We start from the raw sequence: 25,888 nt of genomic DNA on the forward strand, positions 1-25,888 counted from the left end.
GTTCTACTTGGGTTTGAAACACTTGTGGTTCTTTTTTGTCATTTTGGAGCTTGACAGACCTTCACTTTCAGTTTATTGAAGAGCAGCCAGCATATTCTTCACAAATCCTTTTGTTTTTTCATAGTGTCTTATGGGTTTGGAACAATATGAAAGTGTTCTGTTGTATGAACTAACCCTTCAGAACAGAAAATCTCCAAGTCATTTTTCTAAAGTTAAATCCCCACTTGCTCCTCTCATTATATAAGGTCTCTAATCGTTTGTTTCCAGCTGTAAAAGGGGATTTCAGGAGTGAGCCGTCTACCCTCATGACCGTTTGTTTTCCACTAGCTTTTCCACTCTTTAAATCGCTGCCATGTCTTCAAGATTCCAAATAAATGCTCAGCCGTATATAATGTGAGCCAGTGTGCTGATGGGTGGCATCTTACACAAGTTGAGAATTAAAATCAGAATAAGTTAAAATCAGAGTCCCCCTTTGGAATAGAACTGAATTGAAACCAGAAACTGGAACAAGACTGGATTTCTACCAATATTTTGTACAGTTGATTATTTTGTCTATGAAAGGAAAATGCTAGCGGAATATAGTGGGAGAGCAGTCGTGTTGTTCAGATACACTGCGACATACAGCAAATCTTTTAAATAATAATTACATAACTTTGGAACATCTCAGATCTCTCTGGATATTGTGAATCATCAGGTTTTGTTCATGTTACCTTCAGTGCTGAAGAGAGACAACAGAAATGCATGAACATTTTTCAGATGAATGTTTAGCGCTCTCAGGTGTTCGGACCGCAAAACATCAAACAAAAATTGAAATGACTTATTCTGAATCGATTAAAGGCTTCAAATGACAGAATAAATTGTTTTATTTGGCAAAATAAGAAATGTATTTACAACATGTAAAAACCCTGATATTGAAATTTTTGGCAATATGAACTGACATGAATATGTGCCCGAGTGAGTGACGTTCCACTGTACTGTGGTGAACTTTAACCCTGATCCCGTTGTTTCTGACGAGTGATGTCAGAACCTTCTCTTCCAGTCAGGTGACAAGGATGAGAGGACGCTGGTCTGGATCTGGTTTTGGCTATAATTTGTGCTCTAAGAGTATCTCCGGTCCTCAGAAGCGCACTCGTACCCTCCAAGAGTACGTGGTCAGCACCTTGTTCTTCTTCCTCACTATGCAGGTGTATGTGCCCTCATTGATGGCATTCGCCACAATTGTGATGTGGTCATCTTTCAGGGAGATGTAGCCGGGATGAGAGAACTCCAGAAGCTCGCCGTCTTTATACCAGCTGTCAGTGTGAGAGAACGCTTCAGGTTAGGACGTTTGTAACAAACACAAACCTTACATTAGCTTCAAAACTTCACACAAAAACATCCAGATTCCAAACCGTGCATATTTAGAGGATTGTCTCGGCCAAAAAACTGAGCTTGAACACGCCAAAGGGACTAAAGGCAACTGTCAACTAGCACGTGGGTTCTGCGTGTATCTGTCTATATCAGCAGGTATCAATTCACAGTTTTCAGTCATGTGACTGCCACGGAGGCCTGGAGGGCAAAACATCCATAGAACTACAGCAGAGGCCTGTCAATTTTCCATCTCAAAAGAAGAAAATCCAAAATGTGAATAAAATGCAAGTTTTGGCCACTTGTGATCCATATACAGCACCTGCTGCAGTATTTCAATCACTAAAAACAGCAAGACGTTCTAAAAAGCTTAACATGAAAAACCCCTTAATGTACTAAAACAGTGATATTAAATTAATAGCTATTGATTCTTACATCGGAATGAATCAATACTGAATTTACTTAAGATGGATAATGACACTATTTTCTTTAAGAGCTGCTGTGCAGCCAAAATTATATACCAGTTATCACTGTAAAGCTGCTTTGACACAATCTGCATCGTAAAAAATGCTATATAAATAAAGGTGACTTGACTTGATATTAAAAGATCAAATTCAGTATACAGCTTATTATTGATACATATACAGGCGAGCAGATGAACCCAGAATATGAATGCAACGCATTAAATGGTTGAACGTTTTCTTTATAATAGTTTTCTATGGAAAAACTCTTAGCAAGTGTAAGGCTCAATCGCCTTCTATTGTCCGTTGCTCTTGTTCCTGTTGCGTGTTCTTAATCTCAAACCGGCAACCCGCATGAGCGTCAAGTCTGAGGAAGGAGGGGGCGGGAGAAACAACCCTCTCCAATATTTTAAATTTGAACTGCAGTACCCATTTCAACCTCTAGCTGTCAATATTACATACTGCACCTTTAATCCAATTGAGAACTCATGATCTCCATGGCACTGGCTTGAGCCTCAGCAGGAAAAATAACGGGGGAAAATTGCAGTGGTCAGTGGTACAGCTGATGAAGACCTACAGTGTCCACACAGACTCAAAGCTAAAAATTGCATCTACAGTACCAAATATTGACTTTAAGGGGGTGAATATTACTACAAACAAATCTTTTGCAAAATCCTAAATTATGAAGGAATTAGGGATGTCCCGTTCAGGTTTTTTGTGTCCCCGAGTAATTGAATATTGAGTATCTGCCAATACCGAGTCCAGATCCAATACTTGTATTTTGTATTTTGAGCGTCTTCTTTTCCTTTTAATGGCAGTCGGCAGTTGGCAAATCCACTTGAAGGTGCATACCGCCACCTAATGCACGACCCCGGCAGCTGATGTAAAATAAAGAACCGTGCTTAGGATAGCTGTTATGATCAGTTAAAAAAATGACCAATTGGCCCTGATACCAATCATTGAGATCGGCTTGGGACATCCCTAGAAGGAATATTTTCTGCGCAGTGTCAAAAACACCAAGTGAAATCCTCTGCTTCAATGTTGTAGAACAGTGCTTCTCAAACCTGTCCTGGGAACCCCTCACCATTGCACATTTTGGATGTCGACCTCATCAAACACACCTGATTCAACTCATCAGCTCATTGGTCGGGTCTGCAAGACTTGAATTGGGTGTGAATATGAGGAAGACATCCAAAATATGATGGTGGAGGGGCCCCAGGAAAGGTTTGAGAAGCACTGTTGTAGAACAATAAAACACGAAAACCACCAAGGGGCAAATGCTTTTATAGGCAGTGTAATAAATTGATTTTAGAAACAGCATGAATATGGAAACCAGTCAGAGTTAATATAACAATCTGTGTGTGGAAAAACAAGAACTCACTAGATTTTGCCTTTCTTGGCCGCTATCTTCTTACCACAGCGGAAGGTGAGGTTCTTTCCCTCCACAACAAACTTGTGTTTTGTCCGTGGGGGGGTTGCAGTTGGCGGGGCAGTGGGAAATGGGAATTCTGTTTGAAAGTTAAAAGAAAATCAAAGTGCATATCTTATTAGTTATCCAGAACATCAATGAATAATAATGGTAGCTAGCAGTGGAATGGACTAGCATTGTCTTTTGAAAGTCTTTCTAACTGTTTATTATATTCTCTTGTACACTCCCAGTGTTAAAGGTGGCCTCGCTCCTTCACCACTGTTGACTCCAAGCATCTATTCATAGATCAACTACATTTTTGGATTGGGAGTGGTGCTGGAATAAAAAAATGCTGACAGCGTCAAGTAGGTTGGGGAATCAGAAAATGTGTGGTGAAAAATCTCCATGCATCTCATATACCAAAGCCCACTTCATATTTGAATTTGCATATTCTGGCAGGTTTAAAGGATTATGAGGTCCACAAATCAAATATCACATTTCTATGTCACCATTTGTGATAGCAAATGCTTGTTCAAGTATGTGGAGTATGACTGTGCAGTCAACCTAAGTTTCCCTTCATCCTTGGTTGAAATAATCCAGATTGATTGGTCCTCTAGATCTTGGACTAGATGGAGCTCTAACTGTTATGCTTCTTGTCTGTCGCTGCCATCCTCTCAAGCTATTGCCTGTTAATCTCAAACCATTACTAGTTGCCACCTGAGTTGCTGGCCTCTTCCAAAGTAGTGCAGTGACACTTCCACCCTATAGACCAGGGGTAGCCAACCCTACGCCTGGAGAGCTACCATCCTGCACAGTTTTACTCCAACCCTAATCAAACACACCTGAACCAGCTAACCAAGGTGTTTGGGATTACTTAAAAATAACAAGCAGTTGTGTTAGAGCAGGGTTGGAACTGAAGTCTGCAAGAAGGTCTGCCATAAATCCTACGGCTGAGCCATTAAGTTGATTGGAACCTGTCCACCACAATTTTTTTCACTGAGAGAACTGGAATGGACAAGTACAGACCCTTAACTGTGGGTTCATTCATTCCTTAATCAGCTGGGTATGGTATCTTCTTTGTTGGAAAGAAGGATGGCAGTCTCCCACCCACCATCAATTACCAGAGGGATCAAGAGGACCAATTGGATCAAGATAAAGAATCGATATCCATTACTATTAAGCCTCGTTCAGACTGTCAGTCCAAATCCGATTATTTGTGTATCCGATTGGAATCTAATCTAAAAATTTTAATGTCCACAATGTGTATCGCAAGTGTTCAGATCCGATTTGTGTGTCCATGGCACTTTTTCGTTTTCCAGAATATCTGCATTGGTTTCTATGGCCATGACGTTGCGTTCGTAGGTATACGCCAAAAACAACAACAACAACCGCAACATGGAGGGGTTTGCAATACAGATGTTGTCTTATTTACATCATGACAATGTGTAGCCGCCGGCACTGGACTACTGCGTTATGATGAGGCAACGGCAGAAACATAGGAGGCTGGCTTTATTCCGTGCTGTCGTCTCCCCCGGTCTCAAAACATGTCTCAGTTATAGCCTATTGCTAATTTCTGCTCGTCCGGCACTTTGCAACAACACAGCCTTGTTTCTGCAGCGACTTTCAGCATGTTTCCTATAACAACGTCTGACATTTATGTTTTACGTTGCGTGAGAAAGTCACATAAACCATGAGCAATCCTATCAGAGCGGTCAGACTGAAATGGATTTCCAGAAATTTGAATAGGATTCCAAACCACATATGAATGTAGCTCGAAACAGATTTGTAAAAATCGCGTTTCATGTGGTTTTTGGCCATTCAGACTTGCTAAATCTGATCGGATTTAAATCGGATGTGCACAAAAATTGGATTTGGACTGACAGTCTGGACGAGGCTTTAAAGGGGGGGTATCACACACAGTTTCTGCCAATCTCATGTTAATCTTGAGTACATATAGAGTAACAATGCATCCTTCATATCTCCGAAATATGTAAAATACTGTCATTTCTTTCTTACGTTGCAATCTAACGGTTATTTTTCTTAAATGAGTCTGCCTCGATGATGTATGCAGCCTTCAAAGGGTGCAGCCCCTGAATTGAGACACAGCCATTGTTGAAAAATCTCTCAGCTTCCGTATCCCGAACGAAATGCGTTGATGGGCGTGCTCTTGCTCTTGTTCTGAGTGATGTGTGTGTACACGCTTATCGGGGAGAAGTGCCTATACAAGGAACTCCGCCCTTTGTTACGTGATATAGGGCCATACTAGAAAAAACTCTCTGAATACCATACCGAAACCAGAAGTAGTATATTTGGCACAGAAATACTCTGTCATACGTCCAACTCGTGTTTTGAAACTTTGGCCATGTTTAGCATGAGAATCCAACTCTTCAACAGTGTAAATAAGTCAGAATGCATGAAATAGCATTGCCCCCCCCCCCAACGTGTAGTTGGAAATTGAGTTCCACACCCATACTGACCCTCCATGTCCTGAGTTGCCCTTCATAGTGGGTGTAGATGCCTCAGAACACACTCTTGCTGAAAGGAACTATGATATCAGAAATCAGGAGCTCTTGGCAGTGAAGTTGGCAATTGAAGAATAGAGACACTGGCTGGAGGGACACCCCACTAAGCTCCCCACTGCCAGAACTTCTGATGCAGCATGTTTTCGGGATTCACAGCATCCCCCAGGGCATGGCCTATGACAGGGGGTCACAGTTCACTTTCCTGTTTTGGAAGGCTTTCAGCTGTCTCATTGGAGAATCCTTCAGCCTGTTCTTAGTTTTTCACCCTCAATCTAATGGTCAAACAAACAGGGATAACCAGGAGATGGAGATAACCCTAAGATGCTTGGTCTGTAACAACCAGACTTCTTAGAGCTCATGTCTGATTTGGGAAGAGTTCCCTCACAACACCTTATTTCATTCCTCTGTAGGTATGTCCCATTGTGCCAGCTTGGATTCCTGGAGGAGGGCTTAGACAGCCCTATTAAACAGCAACAGGAACAGGCTAATCAGCACTGCAGACCTGGACCTCTACTCTGTCCAGGCCAGAAGGTTTGGTTCTCAGCAAGGGATCTCCCTCTTCCTACTGAGTTTCAGAAACTTTCATTGGTCCCTTCAAGATCTTAAGAGAGATTAACCCTGTTTCTTACTGGCTCTTGCTGGACAGATAAATGCACATTCATCCCCCTTTTCACATCTCACACTTAGACCCTGTTTACACCTGGTATTAAGATGCATTTTGGTCGATCGGATCACAAGTGGACGAGGGAGACACATTCCCATTTACACCTGTTGTTTTAATCCGTCTCTTTTGTCCACTTTCAACCACTTCTTGCACAATTTACAATTTACATATGAACGTGACCGGACACGACGGATAAACGCAGAGAGCAGCAGCTTTCGTTTTTGCTCAGACAGCCGCAAGACCAGCTGAACGCTGTGAGTGTGTGTTAGAAATTAGGAATGGTGACAGAACATTTGTACGTTTTTCGTCTTCAAACCAAACTTGGGTCTCCAGCCGACAAAGTTTAAATCCCGTCTGGCTAGCGCATTTCCCATAATGTTTACGCATTTGGTCAGTAGGCGTTGAGTAGGCGGTCTTTTGTGGCTGTTCACAAAACACAAGCACTTCCACTACAAAAGCAATTCAGTCGAATGTGTTTTCAACTACCTCTGGAAGTGGTCAAAAGTGGACAAGCTCAAAACATTTAACACCTTGTTTACATCTGTATTTAGCATTGTCCACTTGTGATCCAATCGACCAAAACGCATCTTAATACCAGGTGTAAACAGGGCCTCAAAGCCTGATGTCTGCTGTTCTTTGTCTCCAGTCACTACTGTAGCTCCTCACTGTGCCACACATCATCGGCAGTCAACCAGCATACACTGTTCACTGGCTGCTGGACATCCGACTGGTCTGTGAAAAAGCCCAGTATCTGGTGGATTGGGATAGCAATGAGCTGGCGGGGCGATTCTGGGTGCTGTCTCAGGATATCCTGGATCCAGGTCTTATCAGCGACTTCAAACACCACTACCCTATCCATAGCTCAAGAAACATCAGGAACTGCTCTATGTTCTTAGGATTTTCTAGTTTATTTGCAAATCATGATGATTGTTTTCACTTGTGTTTTCTCAATTTATGTTCTGTTTAGACAATCCGGCTTTGTTCACTCTTGAATATATCTTGTGTGTCAGCCAGTTTCTGAGATGGTTGAGTACCCTTGAATCATTAAGCACCACCCAGTCTGGAAGTCCAGGGTTTGATTCCCATCTATAGCATCTGTCAAGCAAACCTTTTCCAGCACCACTGTTTCTTTGCTAACTTGTTTGTTAAAAACATCAGACATTTCACTCTTCATCTAAGCCTAGAATACAAGTTTAGACCCACATTCAGTGCATTTTCTGTGATTTTGGTAGAATAGTTTGCAGAGACTTCAGCACCATTATTTGAAAACATTTTCTGACACCTGTCTATTTGTTAGGATTATTTTTTGTTCTGCTTAGTTTCATTGTGTTTTGGTTTGGTTCTGTTCTGTTCCCTGCATTTGTATGTTGACAGTTTCCTCGTGTGTGCCAGTTATTCACTAATTAAGTTCACCTGTTGCTCATTTAGTTTCCTCATTTATCTCAGTGTATTTAAGCCCTCAGTTTCCTCAGTTCTGTGTTCGTCATTAAAATTGTGGTACAAGTGTAGTGTTCTTGCTCTTTGTTTATTAAATCTCGTGTTCCATTGTCATTCTACCTTACTCCTTTCTCTCGATTGGATTATACTTCACGCACCCGTTATGCTTAGTGATGGGAGAAATTAAGCTTTTCAAAGCTTCGAAACAATTGAACCAATTGCTTCACAAAATGATTCACTGTTTCAAAGCTTTCGAAACGCCAAACGCTGGAGACCCCTGCTGGTCAGAACAGTGTAAATACAACAAAAACATGCATAAAAACACCTTTTACAAACCCATTGCAAATGTTTGATTGAAAGTAAAATCTATCCAGTGCAATTAACTAATCATCTAATAAGATTAAATATCAAGAGTCTGAATAATATATGTTTTTTTTTATCAATTTTCAGGGCTTGACACACATCACATGTTCCATGGATGGCTCAGCTAAACAGGCCAATAAGAGATTATTAACTACTATTCTTCCTTTTAATTATTCTAAAGTCTCATTAAAATGTCTACAAATATATAAAACTGATCAGAGATCAGGTAAAACCCCATTGAACACTTGTTCAATGGTTCTCAGTGACTCCACATGATTCATCGCCCCCTAGTGGTGAACCATTGAAATTTCGAAATGTTTGAAAGTTATGATGTAACGAAGCCTCATTTACTGAAATCACGTGACTTTGGCAGTTTGATACGAGCTCCGAGCCACTGATTTTTCTCATGATTTTTCTATACACAATTAGTTTTTTAGGCAATCCCTGGTCTAAATAACAGGCCTCTTACCGTAACAGAAGTCACAGCTGGAAGGACAGTGTTTCTGCATGAGCCTCCTCTTGCTGTCACAATAACCCTTCCTAGCCCAAGCAGGACAGATAAATAATCGATCCAAACATCCTGCAGTGGTATGGAGAGGAAAACAACAAATAAGAAGGTGTCAGGTAATTGTAGAAATGTAAAGGGAAGACACAAGAAGTCCAGATTGTACATTCATTTTGAATGCTTATTTATGCTCATGAGTAAAATACCATAGAGTCGATGTAAGCCCCAGACCTCATCTTGAGTAATTAGTTTGCGGCCCGTCAGTGTGGCATTGAGGTGCATTAAAGCCTTGGGATTCTGGGAATGCATCAATCCCAGTACATGACCGATCTCATGAGCCGCCACGTGAACTAGATCTGTCAGCCACACTCCTAAATACAACAACAATCACACACAGAAACACGTTCAAATCTGCTCTTTTCTACCAGTGAACATGAACAAACGCCTGTCATGCATATGGAAAAGTTTGCGAGCTGAAACACTTTGTTAATTGCCTTCCAGAAATTGCATGAATTGCCTTCCAGAATTTCAGAATTCAACTTATTTTTCCAGTAGAAAATCATATAAAAGGGATAATACAATGTGTTCTTGCCAGGCACGACTTAACACATTTCCAATAATAAGTAATTTGTCTACACTAAAGGCAAAAACGCCACACAATCACAGCCAACCAGAACATACTTGGTGTTAAATATACAGTTGTGGCTTTATGACTGACAAAATGCTGCAACTCAACCCTGTTTCAGTGGTTAAGGAAATTAATAACTGGAGAATTCAACTGGAAAATTTTGCTTCTTAACTTCTTATTTTAGGCTGTAAACAAGGCACTTGCAGGTTCAGTAGGGGTTTTGATATATTCTGTCCAGTCAATTTAATGACGTCTCTATTTCTTTTGGTGTAATGAACATTGTGACACCCAGGAAGTGACAATTTCTGCAGCATGATGAATTTTCTCAATTCTCACTTAGTGGGGGAAAAACAACACCTGCCTTTATTCCAGCTGAAGCGCATGTTTCCCAGAATCCAATACTCATCATCATCAAAGTGGATCTCTCCGGTTTGAGGGAAGAAGGCGTGGGCCAGTTCACCGGTGATGCCATCGAAACAGTGGTGTAGGTAGGACTGCAGACAGTCGGTGTGGTTTACGGAGTAGAAACCTGCCAAAAGTCAACCAACCAATATGATTCAAAGATCCCCTCCTATACGCATTACAGCAAAGTAGATACTTCCAATTTTTTTTTGTCGGAATGAATAATGCAACTCAGAATTAGCCTCAGTGAACTCAATGCTGAATTGATAGCATGAATTCACCCGCCTTCCCTCACTCACTCGTTTCATTTGCTCCGGATGAATATTGTTGGTGTTAAAGGGCTTGAGTTTTGGCATGGGATTGCACATAATTTTACTCATTCCTGCAGATTTTGTTCTCATACCCAATGTGCGCACTCATAAAGCCTCCTCTCAGTACTAAACTGAGTTCTTTTTTGCTGCTTATTGCGCTTAAACAGTCAAATACACACAAAATAATGTCAAAATGCCTGTCTTGGCGAGTATTCACGTAAACACAGTCAGTTATGTTTTAAGTGAATATAAACAGTTGAGAAAGAAAACGCATGTGTAACAGTATAATGGATCCATGCGTCAGGTCTTAAAGTGACAGCAGCCTAATAAATCTGCTGCCAAATTATGAGAAAATATTAAAAATATCTATATGGCAGTTTTTCCCCATGGTATCAATGTCAAAACTGTGGCCAGTGCAAATGCTGAGTGGATAGTAACTTTGGAAACCCACTTATTATCTTTTATTGCCAAACGTGTCACTTTAAATTTCTTTGTACTGCAACAAACAAATGTATACATTTATCTGATGTACCGATTTTGATGTCAGCCTCTTGATCGGAAGGGACCTCACGAAAACTGAAGGGCGAGACATCGCTCCACATGGAGAAGGCCTTGGACATCCCTCTCCTCGTGTCACTGGCATTCAAAAGATTCCTAGGAAATGACAGCAGTCTGCACAAACATAACAGAAACACACAAAACACCCATTAAAAATGTGGTCAGGTTAACAAAAATATACATTTATTGGTCACACTTTCTTTTAATAGTCCACTTTAGACACTCTACTAACTATAAGTAACTTTGCAACTACATGTCGACTAACTGTCATTAGAGTATTAGTAGACTGTTGGTTAGGGTTAGTAGAATAAGTTGACGTGTAGTTGGAAAGTTACTTATAGTCTGTAGTAGAATGTCTAATGTGGACCATCAAAATAAAGTGTTATCTAAATCTTTTGTGATCCATGTAGAAAGAAAGTCTTGCAACAGCCCGAGTAAATGATGGCTGAATCTTTTGGGGGTATTTTTATTCTCAGGGAATAAATGGGTAATCCTAAAGCTTTAGAGACTTGGGCAAGCATTGAAAAAATGTAAATAGGTAATGAAATATCAAGAAGAAAATGCAATGCAAGGCTTAAAGAGAGCTGTGATATCGTACAAACGCACAAAAACAGAAGATTCTTACTTGTAGGTCAGCTTGAATTTGTCCCACTTAAGTTTCTCTGGAGTGAGCGTGTAGCGTTTATTTCTGGAAAGGTGAAGCACATGGGAGCGGGCGTCTTTATGAATCCCAATGATTAAAACACCAGACATGAGAGCTTCTTCCTTGGACAAAAAAATCTCAGATTAGATTAGATTGATCTGTGAGCAGGATTTTCCATGAAGGTCTGTGCCACGTTTGCTCCTGAAAGAGTGATAACTCCACTTGTGAGGTGCTTTAAAGTGCGATTTGCTCGAATAAATGCTTCGTTAAGCCAGGAACACATCTTGTACTGATTAGTCAGTGCAGTCAGAGTAAAGTTCGCTTCAGTTGTTAAGTCAGACTTGTCGGGCTTCTCTTTTTGTCTGATGTAAGCCAATTACTTCTTGCTCTTTACAGGACAGTGCAGGCAAAGCATTGGTGAGATACTGCTCTATAAATTACACTAAATTACAGTAGTACATTAGTTTCACAAGTGGTAAATATTAAAAATTCTTAGTTTAAAACCCCAAACTGATCACCCTTATAACACAGACATTGATTCAAAATCTGCTATTGAGGTTTTATTAGGGTTGTACAAGATAGAACATTTGGTTTAGTCACGTAAACACAACACAATTACCTTTTTAACTGAGCAATTTTATCTACACTGGTGGTCAAAAGTGTAGAATAATTAAGTTTCTGAAAGAAATCTCAGCAAGGCTGTATTTACTGTTTTTAATAAGAAATACAGTAAAATTGTGAAATATTATAACAATGTAAAATAGGTGTTTTCTTTGTGAATATATAGTAGTTTTGGATTCAGATTTGAGCTACAGTTGTACATATTTTATTCCGGGAGTTTATTTTCTCAAGGTATCAACAGAGTAGACAACTTGCTGACGTAATCATCCTAGCAAATCATCAACAACAAAAAGCTCATGAAATTGTTTCCTGTGTTGACGTACTTCACAGGAAGTAGGGGCGGGGCATATCAAAGGGTGCTTTTTTTAAAACCATGATTGAAAGCAGTGAAGACAAGCAATTTCAAGTCAGCAGTGAATGAATTATAGCCACTTTCTTTGCAAGATGAAAATAAAGTACAAGTAAACCAACTCAACTAAAGACAATGCATCTGCTGCTTGTTGGTGACAGGTAGTATTTATAATTCAGCTGTAGAGAGGATTGTAATGGACACAAATTTGCAAGATCCATCATTTTTGCCAGGAAACGAGACTATAAGTGTATATGCGCTAAAAGATTGTCAACTATATTGAAGGCCACAAAAGTTTTGATTTCGTAAGAATGTGCACTGTAATGAATTGGCAGGAAGATGTACGTCTATGGAGAAAAATGAAGAAAAATTAAAACATGCCTCTTACTAGCCATAAAAAACAGCCTCATTTTTATATTGTAATTCCAGAAGGTATTTGGCCTGAATTTGAACTCTGAAGTTAATGTTGAGCGTGCTCTCTGGGTTTCATAAAGCTGTCCAAATTTTTTCACTTCACTGGTAATCTGACCCTAAACTAGTGTCTGAAACAGACACATTGACCAGACATTCACAGACACATACACAAACACGCCAGTCTCTGGGTTAGAAATCCACAGTGTTTGCATGAAGCTTGGCTCCGTTTTGCTTCACACAGAGAGCATACGATCTTCAAACTGGATGACTGCATGATTTTCTATACGGGCTGTAATGTCCTTTGCTGACTTTTTCATCTCAATCTTCTGGAAAAGAGTCAAGTGTTGATAGCGTGCCAGAGTCTTTGAGTGTTTTAAAAGTTAAAAGGCTAGCAGACTCCACTTGCAAACGCTGATAAGGAGCAGTGAAGTCAAGACTAGTGGAGATGGAGACTATTTTGGTCCGACAGGGCAGAGAGGACATTCCTGAACTGATTCGGACTGTGTGGCCTGCCTTTATATCACATGACATGGTTTTCTAAGCCACACTCTTGGCAATCAGGACGTCCATTTTTGTCCAGTGGAAAATAATTTCAAATGGAAAAAGGTATTTTAGATCCAAGATAAGTTGACAGAGTGTAACTCCCAAATGGCAATGTTTTGGGGCGATCAGCTTGCCGTCCAGTTTAATAATACGAAATGTGTTCAGCTACCCTTGATCTCGTGATGTAAAGGAGTTGGAGACCGAGTAGGGTCTGTTTGAAGGTTTCTTGAGTTAGTGCAACTATAAACCAATGCAGATGGTCACAGGACTGTCTAAAGATTCATTCAGAACAGAAACACAAAGCGTTGGACCTAATGGCACATGAATACATTTCAAGATACGTGAAGCTAATACCCAGCTAACGTTCTGGCAAGGTTCTCTCAAAGTTATAATCAAACGTTCTTCCAGTAACATTAATAGAACGTTCGTTCAGAGTTATCTGCTCTTCAGTAATGTTCTCAAAGCACAAAAATGTTATTTGTACATCGTTCATGGAACTTTTTTCCTGAAACTTTTTAGTTTGTCTAAAGGACCGTTCACACCAAGAACGATAACTATAAAGATAACTATAACGATAACTATATTTGCCACCAACGAACAATAACGGTCTGTTTATTCTGTGGTTTCAAAGTGTGTACAACATGTTTTTGCAGTTCTTGTTGCATTTACACGGCTTTAACCAGCAGATGTCCACAGCATGCATGTTTCGAGTGAATAGCTAGTGTAATCGATCTAATCTAACAGTGAAGTCAATATAGTGGAATAAAAACAACACCTAGTCTTTTTCACTGCAACTTCAAAGGAAGGAAGACAATGTTGTCGAAACTAGTGCTGGATACCTGAGGTAATTTTATGTTACACTTTTTGCTAGCCTGGCATAATGATCTCATTGTTAATACTTCTCACCATTTATTCCGAGGGTTTGACTGATTGTTTTCCATCTATCCATTTTCTTTAAAGTATCCTTGAAAAGGGGGTTTGACTTGTCAAACAGTGGTGGTTTTTTACTGGACCTCGGCGATTAACTTCTCCACAGTGTCGTCTGCCATTTTAAATGCGCAAGCCCTTAAATTAGAATGGATTCTGATTGGCTGTCAGTGTTTTATCGTTACACAGCTGGAAAAAAATCGTTCTGAAAGTGATCCCAACGATATTGTTTCTCTATATCGTTATCGTTATTGCTGTGGTGTGAACTCTGATATTCTTTTATATTTAGAATGATTTTTAGGACTATATCTTTATTGTTATCTTTATAGTTCTCATTCTTGGTGTGAACGGGCCTTAACATGTTTTAAATGTTACCACTTGTTTCTGAACGTTCAGAGAACATTCAAAAGTAACGTCCAATAATGTTTGCAAAATTATAAAATGTAATGTTCCCTTAATGTTCGCTAAACCAAGAACAAAAACCTTTTAAACACATTTTACAACTGGACATTTTGAACATTCAGAAAACATTCAGAAATAACATTTTCACAGTTTAAAGGGTTAATTCACGCAAAAATGAAATTTCTGTCATTAATTACTCACCCTCATGTCGTTCCACACCCGTAAGACCTTCGTTCATCTTCAGAACACAAATTAAGATATTTTTGATGAAATCTGAGAGGTATATGACTCGTCCATAGACAACAATATAATCAACACTTTCAAGGTCCAGAAAGGTACTAAAGACATCGTTAAAACAGTCATGTGACTGCAGTGGTTCAATATCTTAATTTGTGTTCTGAGGATGAATGAAGGTCTTACGGGTGTGGAACGACATGAGGGTGAGTAATTAATGACAGAAATTTCATTTTTGGGTGAACTAACCCTTTAACTCTTTCCCTGCCATTGACGGAACTTTCCGGCTTTCCATGTTTTCACTGTTATACGGTAGGGGGCGCTGTTATGCATTTTCTGAAAGAGTACAGAATCTCCTGATCAAAACACATGCGAAGAACAGAAACAAGCGATAGCATATGTAAGCAGATGCATAACGCAATCATCAACATTAAACAGCATATACCGTATTGTTCCGAATATAGACAATGTTTTTTTTTTTAGAAATACATCTGAAAAAACGTGTTTGTCTTATATTCAGGGTCTAGACCTTTACATATCAATAATACACCCGCAACAATAGGTGGCGTCAAATACGCCTAAAACGATTGTGCCAAGAAATACGGTGTGTCAGAGTGTAATGTTAGAAGATCGCGAGTGCAAAAAGACAGTCTTAAAAACGCTAACAGTCAAAGAAAAGCTTACCGTCTGTCATGTCTGCCTGCCTCGCTGATGGGACCAAACTTCCCCCGTACATGATTTTAAAACGAAAGATGGTACCCAGATTTCAACTACAATAAGTTCATTTGTACTGTTAATTAAATTTTGGTAGGCTACATGGTTTTCACTATGAGATGGATAGCCTAATTGTTATATAATTCAGATGGGCTACAGGTTATTTTTATAGTATGCCAAAAAGTGTTTATTTTTTAAATGTGATCGTTGGTACATTTTACCACCATTTACCATACTTTCAATACAAAAATTAAAATATGAAAAATAAGCAATATGAAAATTGTATTAAAAAAATTTAAATTATAAATAAAAGCATTTACTTTATAAAAATTCTCTTTATAATATAAAAGATTTGGTCTTCAAAAAGCCTTTTTCCAAAATGCACATATTGAAAAAGGGGGGTCGACTTATAATCAGGGTCGTCTTATATTCGGAACAATACGGTAAATGAAAACTGTGTAACGTTACCCAGGACAAGCTATAGGACTGTGAAGCTACTCCATCTGTGTTTTGATCATCATTGTGATCAATTGTGATATGAAACTTACCTACATTTAAGTGTTGATAAAAAAAGAATGCATGAAGCTAGAATAAAGAGCAGAAGCTCTGTTCTTTCATTTGATATATTGCATGTTCAGATATTCATACAACGAAATCTTCTGATGGCCATGAAAATTTTGTAAAAATGATCAAAAATGCTGCCACTGGCTGGCAACTTTTTAAAAAAACTCTAGCAAAAAGTTCTTGGAATATATTTTGGTATACAAGTGAGTTATCCAGAATACATTGATATTTCTGCAGTGTCTTCGCAAACTGTATATCTTCCTCTAAGAGAGCAGATTATGGACATCAAGGAGGATTTAGACAGAGGGTTCAAAAACAATACCTGAAAATTGGTGGAAATGCTATCAATTGTCCATCCCTAAATATACATCTTAGCTTTATAGTGGGACATGATGTGGAGCCACATTATTTGCTCAGGACTGAGTTTTGGTGGTGCTTGCCAATGTTCAAGTCAACTGGAATTTCGTGCAGCTATCTGTAACTGGCATATGGAGCCTCCAAGGTTTCAATGGGTTTCTGAGACAAAAGGAGGAGGAGGTTTAGTGCCTAAGAACCCAGTGGAACAGAGATAAGGTGAATTTGTCATAGAGTTCTGCTGGTATTTCATCCATTGTAAAACCTTCAGTCCAGCTGGAACTTGTATGATTGCAACAATTTCCTCATTTATCCTTTCAAGCTTCTCTGTTTGACGGGCGATAACACCTTGAAGTGAGGCCAAGATTGACATTTAGCAGCTTACAAATGGAATCTTGGAAACTTGGTAATCATTCATGGAGAATAATGCTATAGACAAACAGTCTGTGATGGCAAAGAGAGCAAAGGACCTTGTTATTTTGGCAAGTCAATGAAATGAAATCCACAGCAGTGTTTGACTACTGACCACCATTCTGTGTAATGATCGTCAGCAATTCAAGAAATGATTACTGAGCTTGGTAGCATTGACCTGGCTGGTCTGCAGATGTACAAACATTAAACCAGTGTAATCAGAGCTCTTCCGAGGAAGAACTAAAATCAAATCTTTGAATCATATTCAAAAACAGCAAAAACAGTAAGCAGTTAGTTTGAAGCAGTAAGTAGCAAGTATACAAGATGAGGATAAACGTCCCCGCTGAAAAATCCAGAATAACCAAGCATGAATTCCATGTTGGTCCAGGATGGTTATAGCTGGAATAGTGCTGGTCCCAACCCAAGTGTGCCACACAAGTCCTAAAAAGTGAAGCCAAAACATTTCAATCACCCCCAGGTGGCTGGATGCAGTATAGCTCATAAACCCCACCCTCTCCATGTAATCGAATGGGACGCGAGACAAACTAAGCAATCAAATTACACTTCAAATTAATTTTTTCCAAAGATGGTTTCTGTCATTTTATGTAGTTTTTATCACCCTGATGTAAATTAAAGTGTTCGTTTTTTTAATTAAGTTTGGTTTTAGTTAGTTATTTGAGGCTATAAAAACGGGGTGTGTGACGTCATGATTGAAAGCTTCTCTGAGCGAAGTAGTCACTGAGGTACCAACTGACTTTTTTCAGGATTTTCAGGAGGAGATTGGAGCTTCAACTTTAATTTCTATATTTCCATAACTGTTTATTTCACACCAACACCAACCGATTCTGTAGGAGTGTGGGCAGAGCCTTGATACCGTTGCTCCACTTCACGCTCACTACTGCGCAGTCTCGGGCTCCAGGTTCACTACTGCGCAGACTCTGGCTCCGGGTTCACTACTGCACAGACTCTGGCTCCAGGTTCACTACTGCGCAGACTCTGGCTCCAGGTTCACTACTGCGCAGACTCGGGCTCCAGGTTCACTACTGCGCAGTCTCGGGCTCCAGGTTCACTACTGCGCAGACTCTGGCTCCAGGTTCACTACTGCGCAGACTCTGGCTCCAGGTTCACTACTGCGCAGACTCGGGCTCCAGGTTCACTACTGCGCAGACTCGGGCTCCAGGTTCACTACTGCGCAGACTCGGGCTCCAGGTTCACTACTGCGCAGTCTCGGGCTCCAGGTTCACTACTGCGCAGACTCTGGCTCCGGGTTCACTACTGCACAGACTCTGGCTCCAGGTTCACTACTGCGCAGACTCTGGCTCCAGGTTCACTACTGCGCAGACTCGGGCTCCAGGTTCACTACTGCGCAGTCTCGGGCTCCAGGTTCACTACTGCGCAGACTCTGGCTCCAGGTTCACTACTGCGCAGACTCTGGCTCCAGGTTCACTACTGCGCAGACTCGGGCTCCAGGTTCACTACTGCGCAGACTCGGGCTCCAGGTTCACTACTGCGCAGACTCGGGCTCCAGGTTCACTACTGCGCAGTCTCGGGCTCCAGGTTCACTACTGCGCAGACTCTGGCTCCAGGTTCACTACTGCACAGACTCTGGCTCCAGGTTCACTACTGCGCAGACTCGGGCTCCGGGTTCACTACTGCGCAGACTCTGGCTCCGGGTTCACTACTGCACAGACTCTGGCTCCAGGTTCACTACTGCGCAGACTCGGGCTCCAGGTTCACTACTGCGCAGACTCTGGCTCCGGGTTCACTACTGCACAGACTCGGGCTCCTGGGTTCACTACTGCGCAGACTCTGGCTCCGGGTTCACTACTGCACAGACTCTGGCTCCAGGTTCACTACTGCGCAGACTCGGGCTCCAGGTTCACTACTGCGCAGACTCGGGCTCCAGGTTCACTACTGCGCAGACTCGGGCTCCAGGTTCACTACTGCGCCGACTCGGGCTCCAGGTTCACTACTGCGCAGACTCGGGCTCCAGGTTCACTACTGCGCAGACTCTGGCTCCAGGTTCACTACTGCGCCGACTCTGGCTCCAGGTTCACTACTGCGCAGACTCTGGCTCCGGGTTCACTACTGCGCAGACTCTGGCTCCAGGTTCACTACTGCGCAGACTCGGGCTCCGGGTTCTCTACTGCGCAGACTCGGGCTCCGGGTTCACTACTGCGCAGACTCAGGCTCCGGGTTCACTACTGTGCAGTCTCAGGTTCCGCTTGCAGTTGCCAGATGTCACTAGCTAAAATCCCCCAATCAGCATTTTCTGTGCCTGGTGGTTTACTTAGGCCACATCCACATGAAGCCAGAGCTTTCCCTATCTGATCTCTTTTTTTCCTCGTTCTAAAAAAAATTCCGTAAGCATGGCGTTGTCTCAAGAAATATCTGCGTACACACGAAACCACTGATACTGACTCAAAACGATGTAGTATACATGCCAGACCAGTATGTGGTGCTGTAATTCTGCCACAGAGATACACTTTAAACGGAGAATAAGACTTGGAGCATGCGCATAAACCTTGCACGCTGTATACAAACTTTAGTAAAGCTTAGTAATAAAGCTTTATTTTAGTAAAGCTAATATGCTCAGTAGCTTCTGCGGCACAAACACAAGCATGTAGTCCGCTATTATTGTTGTTGTTACGTGACGTAGTGGTGTCTGATTAGGGTCGAGACGTGGGGTGATGACATTATCGTTTCACAAAATTTCACGGACTGGCTGTACACATGAAAAAGCAAGGGTGTCGTTTTCAGATTTATCCACTCTGGGACCCAGTTTCAAAAAATAGAGGTTTCAGGCTTCTGAAATGCTGGATCCATTTGGACGAAACACTGATACAAAACAAAATTTTTACGTATACAGCTAAATGCTAAATCCATGTGGACAGGTTTTTAATTTCTGCAATCTGGCAATCATCAAACAAGTAAGCTACCTTCATTTGAGATATTCTGACTGAAACTAGACTAAAATGGCCAGACAAAACGTGACAAAACAAAACAGGACAAGGTTAACAAAATTAACACTAGGGAAACACTCTCTGATCATTGTATTTTCTTAGAATGGTTGGTTTTTCTTCATTCTCAGAGTCAACCAGGATATATACAACTACAGTTTTGATAATCATATCCATGCGATGGCATGTCGTTAGACACAGGAAGAGAAAAAGGATAAATCTTCCTTTTGGATGGAAAGTCCTGTAGGTAGTAGGTTGATCCAAGTGTCTTGGGGAATAGTTTGGCTGCTTTCCTCTTCATATTTCTGGTACTCTCGAAGAATGATAACATTTTTTTCTTTTGTAGCACCACACCGCACAGCAATACATGACAAGACACTGTGACCTACATTTAAAAATCTCCAGCTCTTTCCAGGATACAACAGCTCACTAGAATCATGCTTCAAGGGGCTTTTAATGGGAAACCTGACAGGACAACAAAAACGTAATGTAATACACAAGAGAGTGACATTCCTGCAGACAGGCTCAACCTAAAAGCATTATTTCATCCCTCTCTGTACATGGTAATAGCTCTGCCTCGTTAAAGCCTCCTTCTGAAGCCAAAATGTGATAATTCAGAGCATTCTCGCTGCTCATGCTCCTTCCATGACAAAGACAAAGTAGTATCTTCCCAGATGAATGATCAATCACTTTCCAAAACTGATGTTCAATTCGTTCATACAACCTGGAAGAGAACCGACTACTCTAACCTATTCTTCCATTGCCTCTGACAGATCGATATACTTCAGGATAAATCGAAGAATGAACTGGTGTGATGCCATTTCAAACAAAATCAGGTCTAAACATAAGTTGGTTTGGAAAAGTTTGTTCCGGTGTGGTGAGAAATCGAGTCCCCCCAGGAATCAGGTCTCCTTTAGGACCCAGAGTGATCCCATTGGTTCAATGGACTTTTAATGGATAGTATTTTAGCGCCTGATTATGATTCCTGCAAAATCACATTATGATTTATATAATTTAAAATGCATTATAATGACCATTAATGTCTTTTAAAGTACATGGTTCACATACTAGTATATAACTAAAGTTATAGGTTGCGAAATCAAGCATTTCTCGTTCTTACTGTTTTTTAGTTAGCTTATGTACTAGCATAGCATACATCTACCCGATTAGCCTGCTAGCTTAGCTTATATTATATTAGGTATGTTTTTTGCTTCTGTTTCCAGTTTGTTTTATTATGCATTACATAGGCATTCATTTTATATTTCAAGCATGTTTTCATGTTTTTTGGACTCGGTTTTTTTACCAGCTGGTAAACACCTTTGAACTACCATTGGTTCTGTGGTAATGATGTAATAGGTGGGTGTGGCTCTGAGGCTCCGCCTTTCTTAGAGGTGTAAATCATCTCAGATGCTTTCTGAACTGAAATGTTTTCTCACTGCTGGCATTTTTGTTGTTGATTTTGTTATTGATAGGAAAAAGTGCAGCACATATTCATCTCACGGAGTCAGGATGTTTGCTAAAAGTATATCGCTGCAAACGCGTTTCCAACTTCTTGAGCAAAAAAAGAAAGAAAAAGAACTTCACTGTGAGTATTTCAGGGCTTTAACTCTTGATCAGTAGGTTTAACACCAGGTTATGAGACAGTAAATTGTGTAACGCCTCTAGATCCAGAAAAGATTTCTGTAAAATAAAAAGGTCTGATATGTGAAAAATAGGGCTGGGAAAATACATCGATGCATCGCGAATCGAGAAATGATTCTGGATCGATTCTGATATTTTCCGTATGTGTTGTGATTCTCTCTCGAATCGATTCTGAGCTTAGTTTTTAACAGCAGATGGCACTGCTTTAGAAACAGACGTACTCTGCTCTCTTCCAATTCCTTACACACACCACTTGAACCGTCTATAAAATAATCATTCATAAAGTTCGAAAAGGTTAAAGCGAATTACAAGGGTGTTTGCAGTGGGCCGTTTACACTAATCTCACGTCATAAAAGCATTCTGAGTTGCAAGTACATTCTCAGACTCAGCCGAACGCACGAGCGCTCTTCTTCATGTGCATTTGAGTGTGTGGTTAAAAAATAACCTAGAGCGCCATCTGCTGTTAAAAACTAAGCTCAGAATCGATTTGTGATGCATTTGGAAAATATCAGAAACGATCCACGAATCACGATGCATCGATAGTATTGTCCCAGCCCTAGTGAATAACGCGCCAAAGCAAATCACAGTCGAAAGTTCCATAAACCAGTCAGGATGAAAATCCTTGGACAACAAGTAATGCAAGAGTTAAAATCCAAGAGACAGTCGAGGGTTCAGTAACACACAGGTGAGTAAACCGTCCTGACAGAAGCAAATTCATAATACTCTTGCCAATCCAAATATTTCAGCCTTGTCCCCAAGGATGGAAGAAAGACTGATTACAGATGTAGGATACCTTCTTTCTACAATCAATATTGCACAAAAGTTTAAGAAGTGCCAAGACTGTGACATCTATCTGGGATTGTTCTTCCATCATGTCTGAGCTATTTATATCTACTGATGAGCACAGGTCCTGTCTTTAAATATTTTTTCCAAACAACATATAAATGCCTAAAATTACACTTTAAAGCCGGAAAAAAAGTACTGAAAAAGTACTGAAACGGAAAGAGTGACAAATCTTTACTTCCATATTGTAACATACTCCAAGTGAAACTGATTATTGGCAAAGAAAAATCTAGAACGGGAATTTTCTGTGCATCAGTTGTTGATTGGATGTTGAGATGAAGGGGTGTGGCACTCAAACGTGTATGCAAATAAGCATTAGCTTTCAGGGGCGGGGCTTAAGAGCACTAAATGATTGGAGAATCCTGCATATGTCATAAGAGAGAAGACTGACGCTTCACCGGAAGATCCAGTGACATTTTGATTAAGAATTACAAGGTCATGAAACATTTTTAAAAAAATCAAATATGCTTGGATGAATTGTTTATAAAAAGATCTATAACATGCATTTACAAAATAGATAGAGTGAATTTTCATGTCATGCCAACTTAAATGTAATAATATAATATTATAGTCAATGTTTTATCAGTTCCTGATCCTTTTTAGATGTCTCTTAAAAGCATGAAAAGTTTTTGGACTGTGTGCGTTCTTGTGGTGCCATAATCCAATCACTGTTGTCATGACGTTACTTGTCTGCATCTCCAGTCTAATTACTCTTGTGGCATTTACGGCTCAGCAAAAATGTTTTCAGGGTGCCCATATTTCCAGAGCTACATGTGCCTCCAAGAAACCTGCCATTGTGATGAATGGGAATGCTAATGGAAAGCTCTCTCCAGGCCTCACAGACCTCTTTGGTTGCAGGTGGATGTACTCAAACTAGGGAGTATTTTATTGGACACAAAATTGGATATGTTAGTGTGTAATGTTGCTGTTTGAGCATAAACAACATCTGCAAAGTTACGACACTCAAAGTTCAATGGAAACAGAGATATTTTCTTTTACAGAAATTGCTTTTAAGGACAACAAACGGCTGGTAGGGACTACAACGAGCTTCTTCCTGGGTTGGTGACATCACTAACCCTAAAATTTACATAAACCCCGCCCCTGAGAACACACAACAAAGGGGGTGAGGCCATGTTGGGCTGCTTTAGAGAAGAGGAAGAGTTGTTGTAGTAGAGTGTTGTTATCATGCCGTCATTTTACACCGGACTGCTTCACAAACGAGGGTCAATTCAACACTGGATTTGCACAAAAGATTAACATGACGGCACATGCTAGTGGATGAGCTGAATCAACTCCACAGCAACTACATAAATTTATCCACTAACCATTCAGAAACGTCCAGTTTCATTCTAAAATTTGTAACTTCTTCCTGAGTCTCTCCATCAGTGTCGACTCCGGTTTGAACAATGTAAGGCTGAACACCGTTACTGACAATCATAATTTTGGCTGCGTGAGATTCTCCAGCTTTGTTGTTGTTGAGCGACCGGAGCGCGAGCTGTTAAAGCTCCGCCCTCTTCTGGAAAGGGGGCCGGGAGCAGCAGCTCATTTGCATTTAAAGGGACACACACAAAAACGGCGTGTTTTTGCTCACACCCAAATAGGGGCAAATTTGACAAGCTATAATAAATGATCTGTGGGGTATTTTGAGCTGAAACTTCACAGACACATTCTGGGGACACCAGAGACAAGATTACATCTTGTGAAAGGGGTATAATAGGTCCCCTTTAATATTCTGAAAGTAGAACAACAGTAGATTTTAAATATGCTAAAAGTGTTCTTTGTGTTTTAAGAGTACACTGGCACAGATCCTTCAGAGATAGATCCTAAAAGATGCCAAAAGGTGCATATCCTCAAAAAAAAAATGAAGAAAGAAATTCAAAATGAAGGCCAAAAGTATAAGTGAACAAAAAAGAAAAACACAGAAATTAAATGTAGCACAAAACACATAGCCTACATAAGAATGGAAATGCAAATTAAATAAGTCCGGTCAGTGATATCAGTCAGAAGCTGTTCATCTGCTCTGTTTTTATGTGCGGATGCGCCAGACAGACGTCGTTCGTCATTGCGTCGCGTCTCATGTCATGAGCGTTCCGTTTTAAGGACGACGCGTCAAGTTAAAAGCAGTTCACCGCGTCTCAGACCCCCTGCGTTGCGTTCTGTTCCATTCCGTTGCGTTTTTATGAACGCAAGGACGCGTCCTGTATGTGAACGACCCCTTACGACTTCAAGTTGTATAAGTCGAGCGTATCAATGGATTTCACATCACGCGTGACGCCCTCGAGCCGCTTTGACGCGTGTCTAGAGTTATGCAAGGAAAAATATTCGTCCTGATGAAAAACTAATGACATACCTCAAATCTCCAGGCAGGCAAAGCCGTGACTTCATGCATCAAGAGCCCAAACCCCGCCACCGCAAGCAGAAGAAGCCCTTCGAAGTATTCTGCTTTCCGCAGACTGCCATAAACTTCACGCACCATCTTTGCGACGTCGCCGTCCAAATATTTGCCCTTAACAAAGACGTATCAAACCTCACCATTTATTTCCCATGGGTTATTTGGCTTGCCATTGGGTGCTTGACAGATGCGCTGAGAGTCAGTCTGCGGAGCAACTTTTCTTCCAGCTCTCCAGCCCTCAGAGTTCAGCCAGACTGGAGCTCAGATGAAGACCACTGACTGCTTCACATGCTGCAGCTGCACACATTGTAATGCAATCAATGCGGTTTTTTACCACACTTGCTGTTTCATTGTCATTTTTGGAGGATTAATCATCTTTCAAAAGACATCTGCTTTTGATTTTGCCTCCTGAAAGCATCATTCTTGCGTTTAAAATACAAGTAGCCTAAATATATTCCTTTTTGAACATCCAACCAACCACGAACAGACCGTTCTGGCTGCATCTGAACCAAAACTTTTTTCTTTTTTTTCTTTTTTTGGTTTGGCTTCTAGAAATTACATTGGTTGTTTAAATCGGACTGTCAGCCTTTAAATACAATATATTTTTAATCACAGGGAACGTTCTGCCAAGGTTCTCTCAAAGTTCTGAAATAACACTGAGCAATGAACCCAGAGATGAATAGTATTATAAAAAATTATTGTCATATCTGTGTCCTCTTATATCAGATTCTTAAATTTAACCAATAAATTCAATCCGAATAAAAAGACGCTGCATGGCTATTATTACCAATAAAATAAAATCACTATCAACCATAGATGGATTTTGCATAAATTATGTTAAGAGATTAATGTTTTAAATATAACATTTTAATGTAGAAATATTAAATGATTGGAAAATGAAATAATAAGCTACTTTTTCAAATATGAAACTACAGCCGCCAATAGGTGGCGACAATGACTGTCTTAATGAGTGAGTTGAATCCTTAAAGGATTAGTTCACTTTAAAATGAAAATTAGCCCAAGCTTTACTCACCCTCAAGCCATCCTAGGTATATATAACTTTCTTCTTTCTGATGAACACAATCGGAGATATATTAATAATTATCCACGCATCCAAGCTTTATAATGGCAGTGAGCGGGATCAACGAGTATGACCTGAAGAAAGTGTCTCCATCCACATCCATCCATTATAATCGTACTCCACACAGCTCCAGGGGCTAATAAAGGCTTTCTGAAGCGATGCGATGCGTTTGTGTAAACAAAAAATCCA

At 40.5% G+C, this 25,888-nt stretch overlaps 1 protein-coding gene across 3 annotated transcripts; it reads right to left on the reverse strand.

Moving 5' to 3' along the window:
* Positions 1-845: 845 nt before the first annotated feature.
* mmp23ba (matrix metallopeptidase 23ba) lies at positions 846-25,243 on the reverse strand. 3 transcript variants are annotated; one of them, XM_051902483.1, is made up of 9 exons: positions 24,577-25,243; positions 11,232-11,371; positions 10,581-10,720; positions 9,697-9,864; positions 8,914-9,078; positions 8,672-8,782; positions 3,190-3,316; positions 2,276-2,322; positions 1,155-1,292 (listed from the first exon to the last, which is right to left on the reverse strand). In XM_051902483.1, coding segments are annotated over exons 1-8 (978 nt in total). In that variant the 5' UTR covers positions 24,703-25,243; the 3' UTR covers positions 1,155-1,292; positions 2,276-2,321. The 3 variants fall into 3 exon arrangements, with proteins under 3 accessions (XP_051758440.1, XP_051758442.1, XP_051758443.1); XM_051902480.1 differs by lacking the exon at positions 2,276-2,322 and having other exon boundaries at positions 846-1,292; positions 24,577-25,225; XM_051902482.1 differs by lacking the exon at positions 2,276-2,322 and having other exon boundaries at positions 846-1,292; positions 11,232-11,367; positions 24,577-24,725.
* Between the last annotated feature and the right edge of the window lie 645 nt (positions 25,244-25,888).

The sequence above is a fragment of the Ctenopharyngodon idella genome, chromosome 8 (genome assembly GCF_019924925.1).
Source record: "Ctenopharyngodon idella isolate HZGC_01 chromosome 8, HZGC01, whole genome shotgun sequence".
NCBI classification, from domain to species: domain Eukaryota; kingdom Metazoa; phylum Chordata; class Actinopteri; order Cypriniformes; family Xenocyprididae; genus Ctenopharyngodon; species Ctenopharyngodon idella.

Coding starts and splice junctions, on each gene's coding strand:
- mmp23ba (XM_051902480.1), bottom strand. CDS start 24,702: ATGGTGCGTGAAGTTTATGGCAGTCTGCGGAAAGCAGAATACTTCGAA. Junction 8,783..8,913: donor GGGCTTACATCGACTCTATG/GTATTTTACTCA, acceptor ATACCACTGCAG/GATGTTTGGATCGATTATTT. Junction 3,317..8,671: donor CAGCTGTGACTTCTGTTACG/GTAAGAGGCCTG, acceptor ACTTTCAAACAG/AATTCCCATTTCCCACTGCC.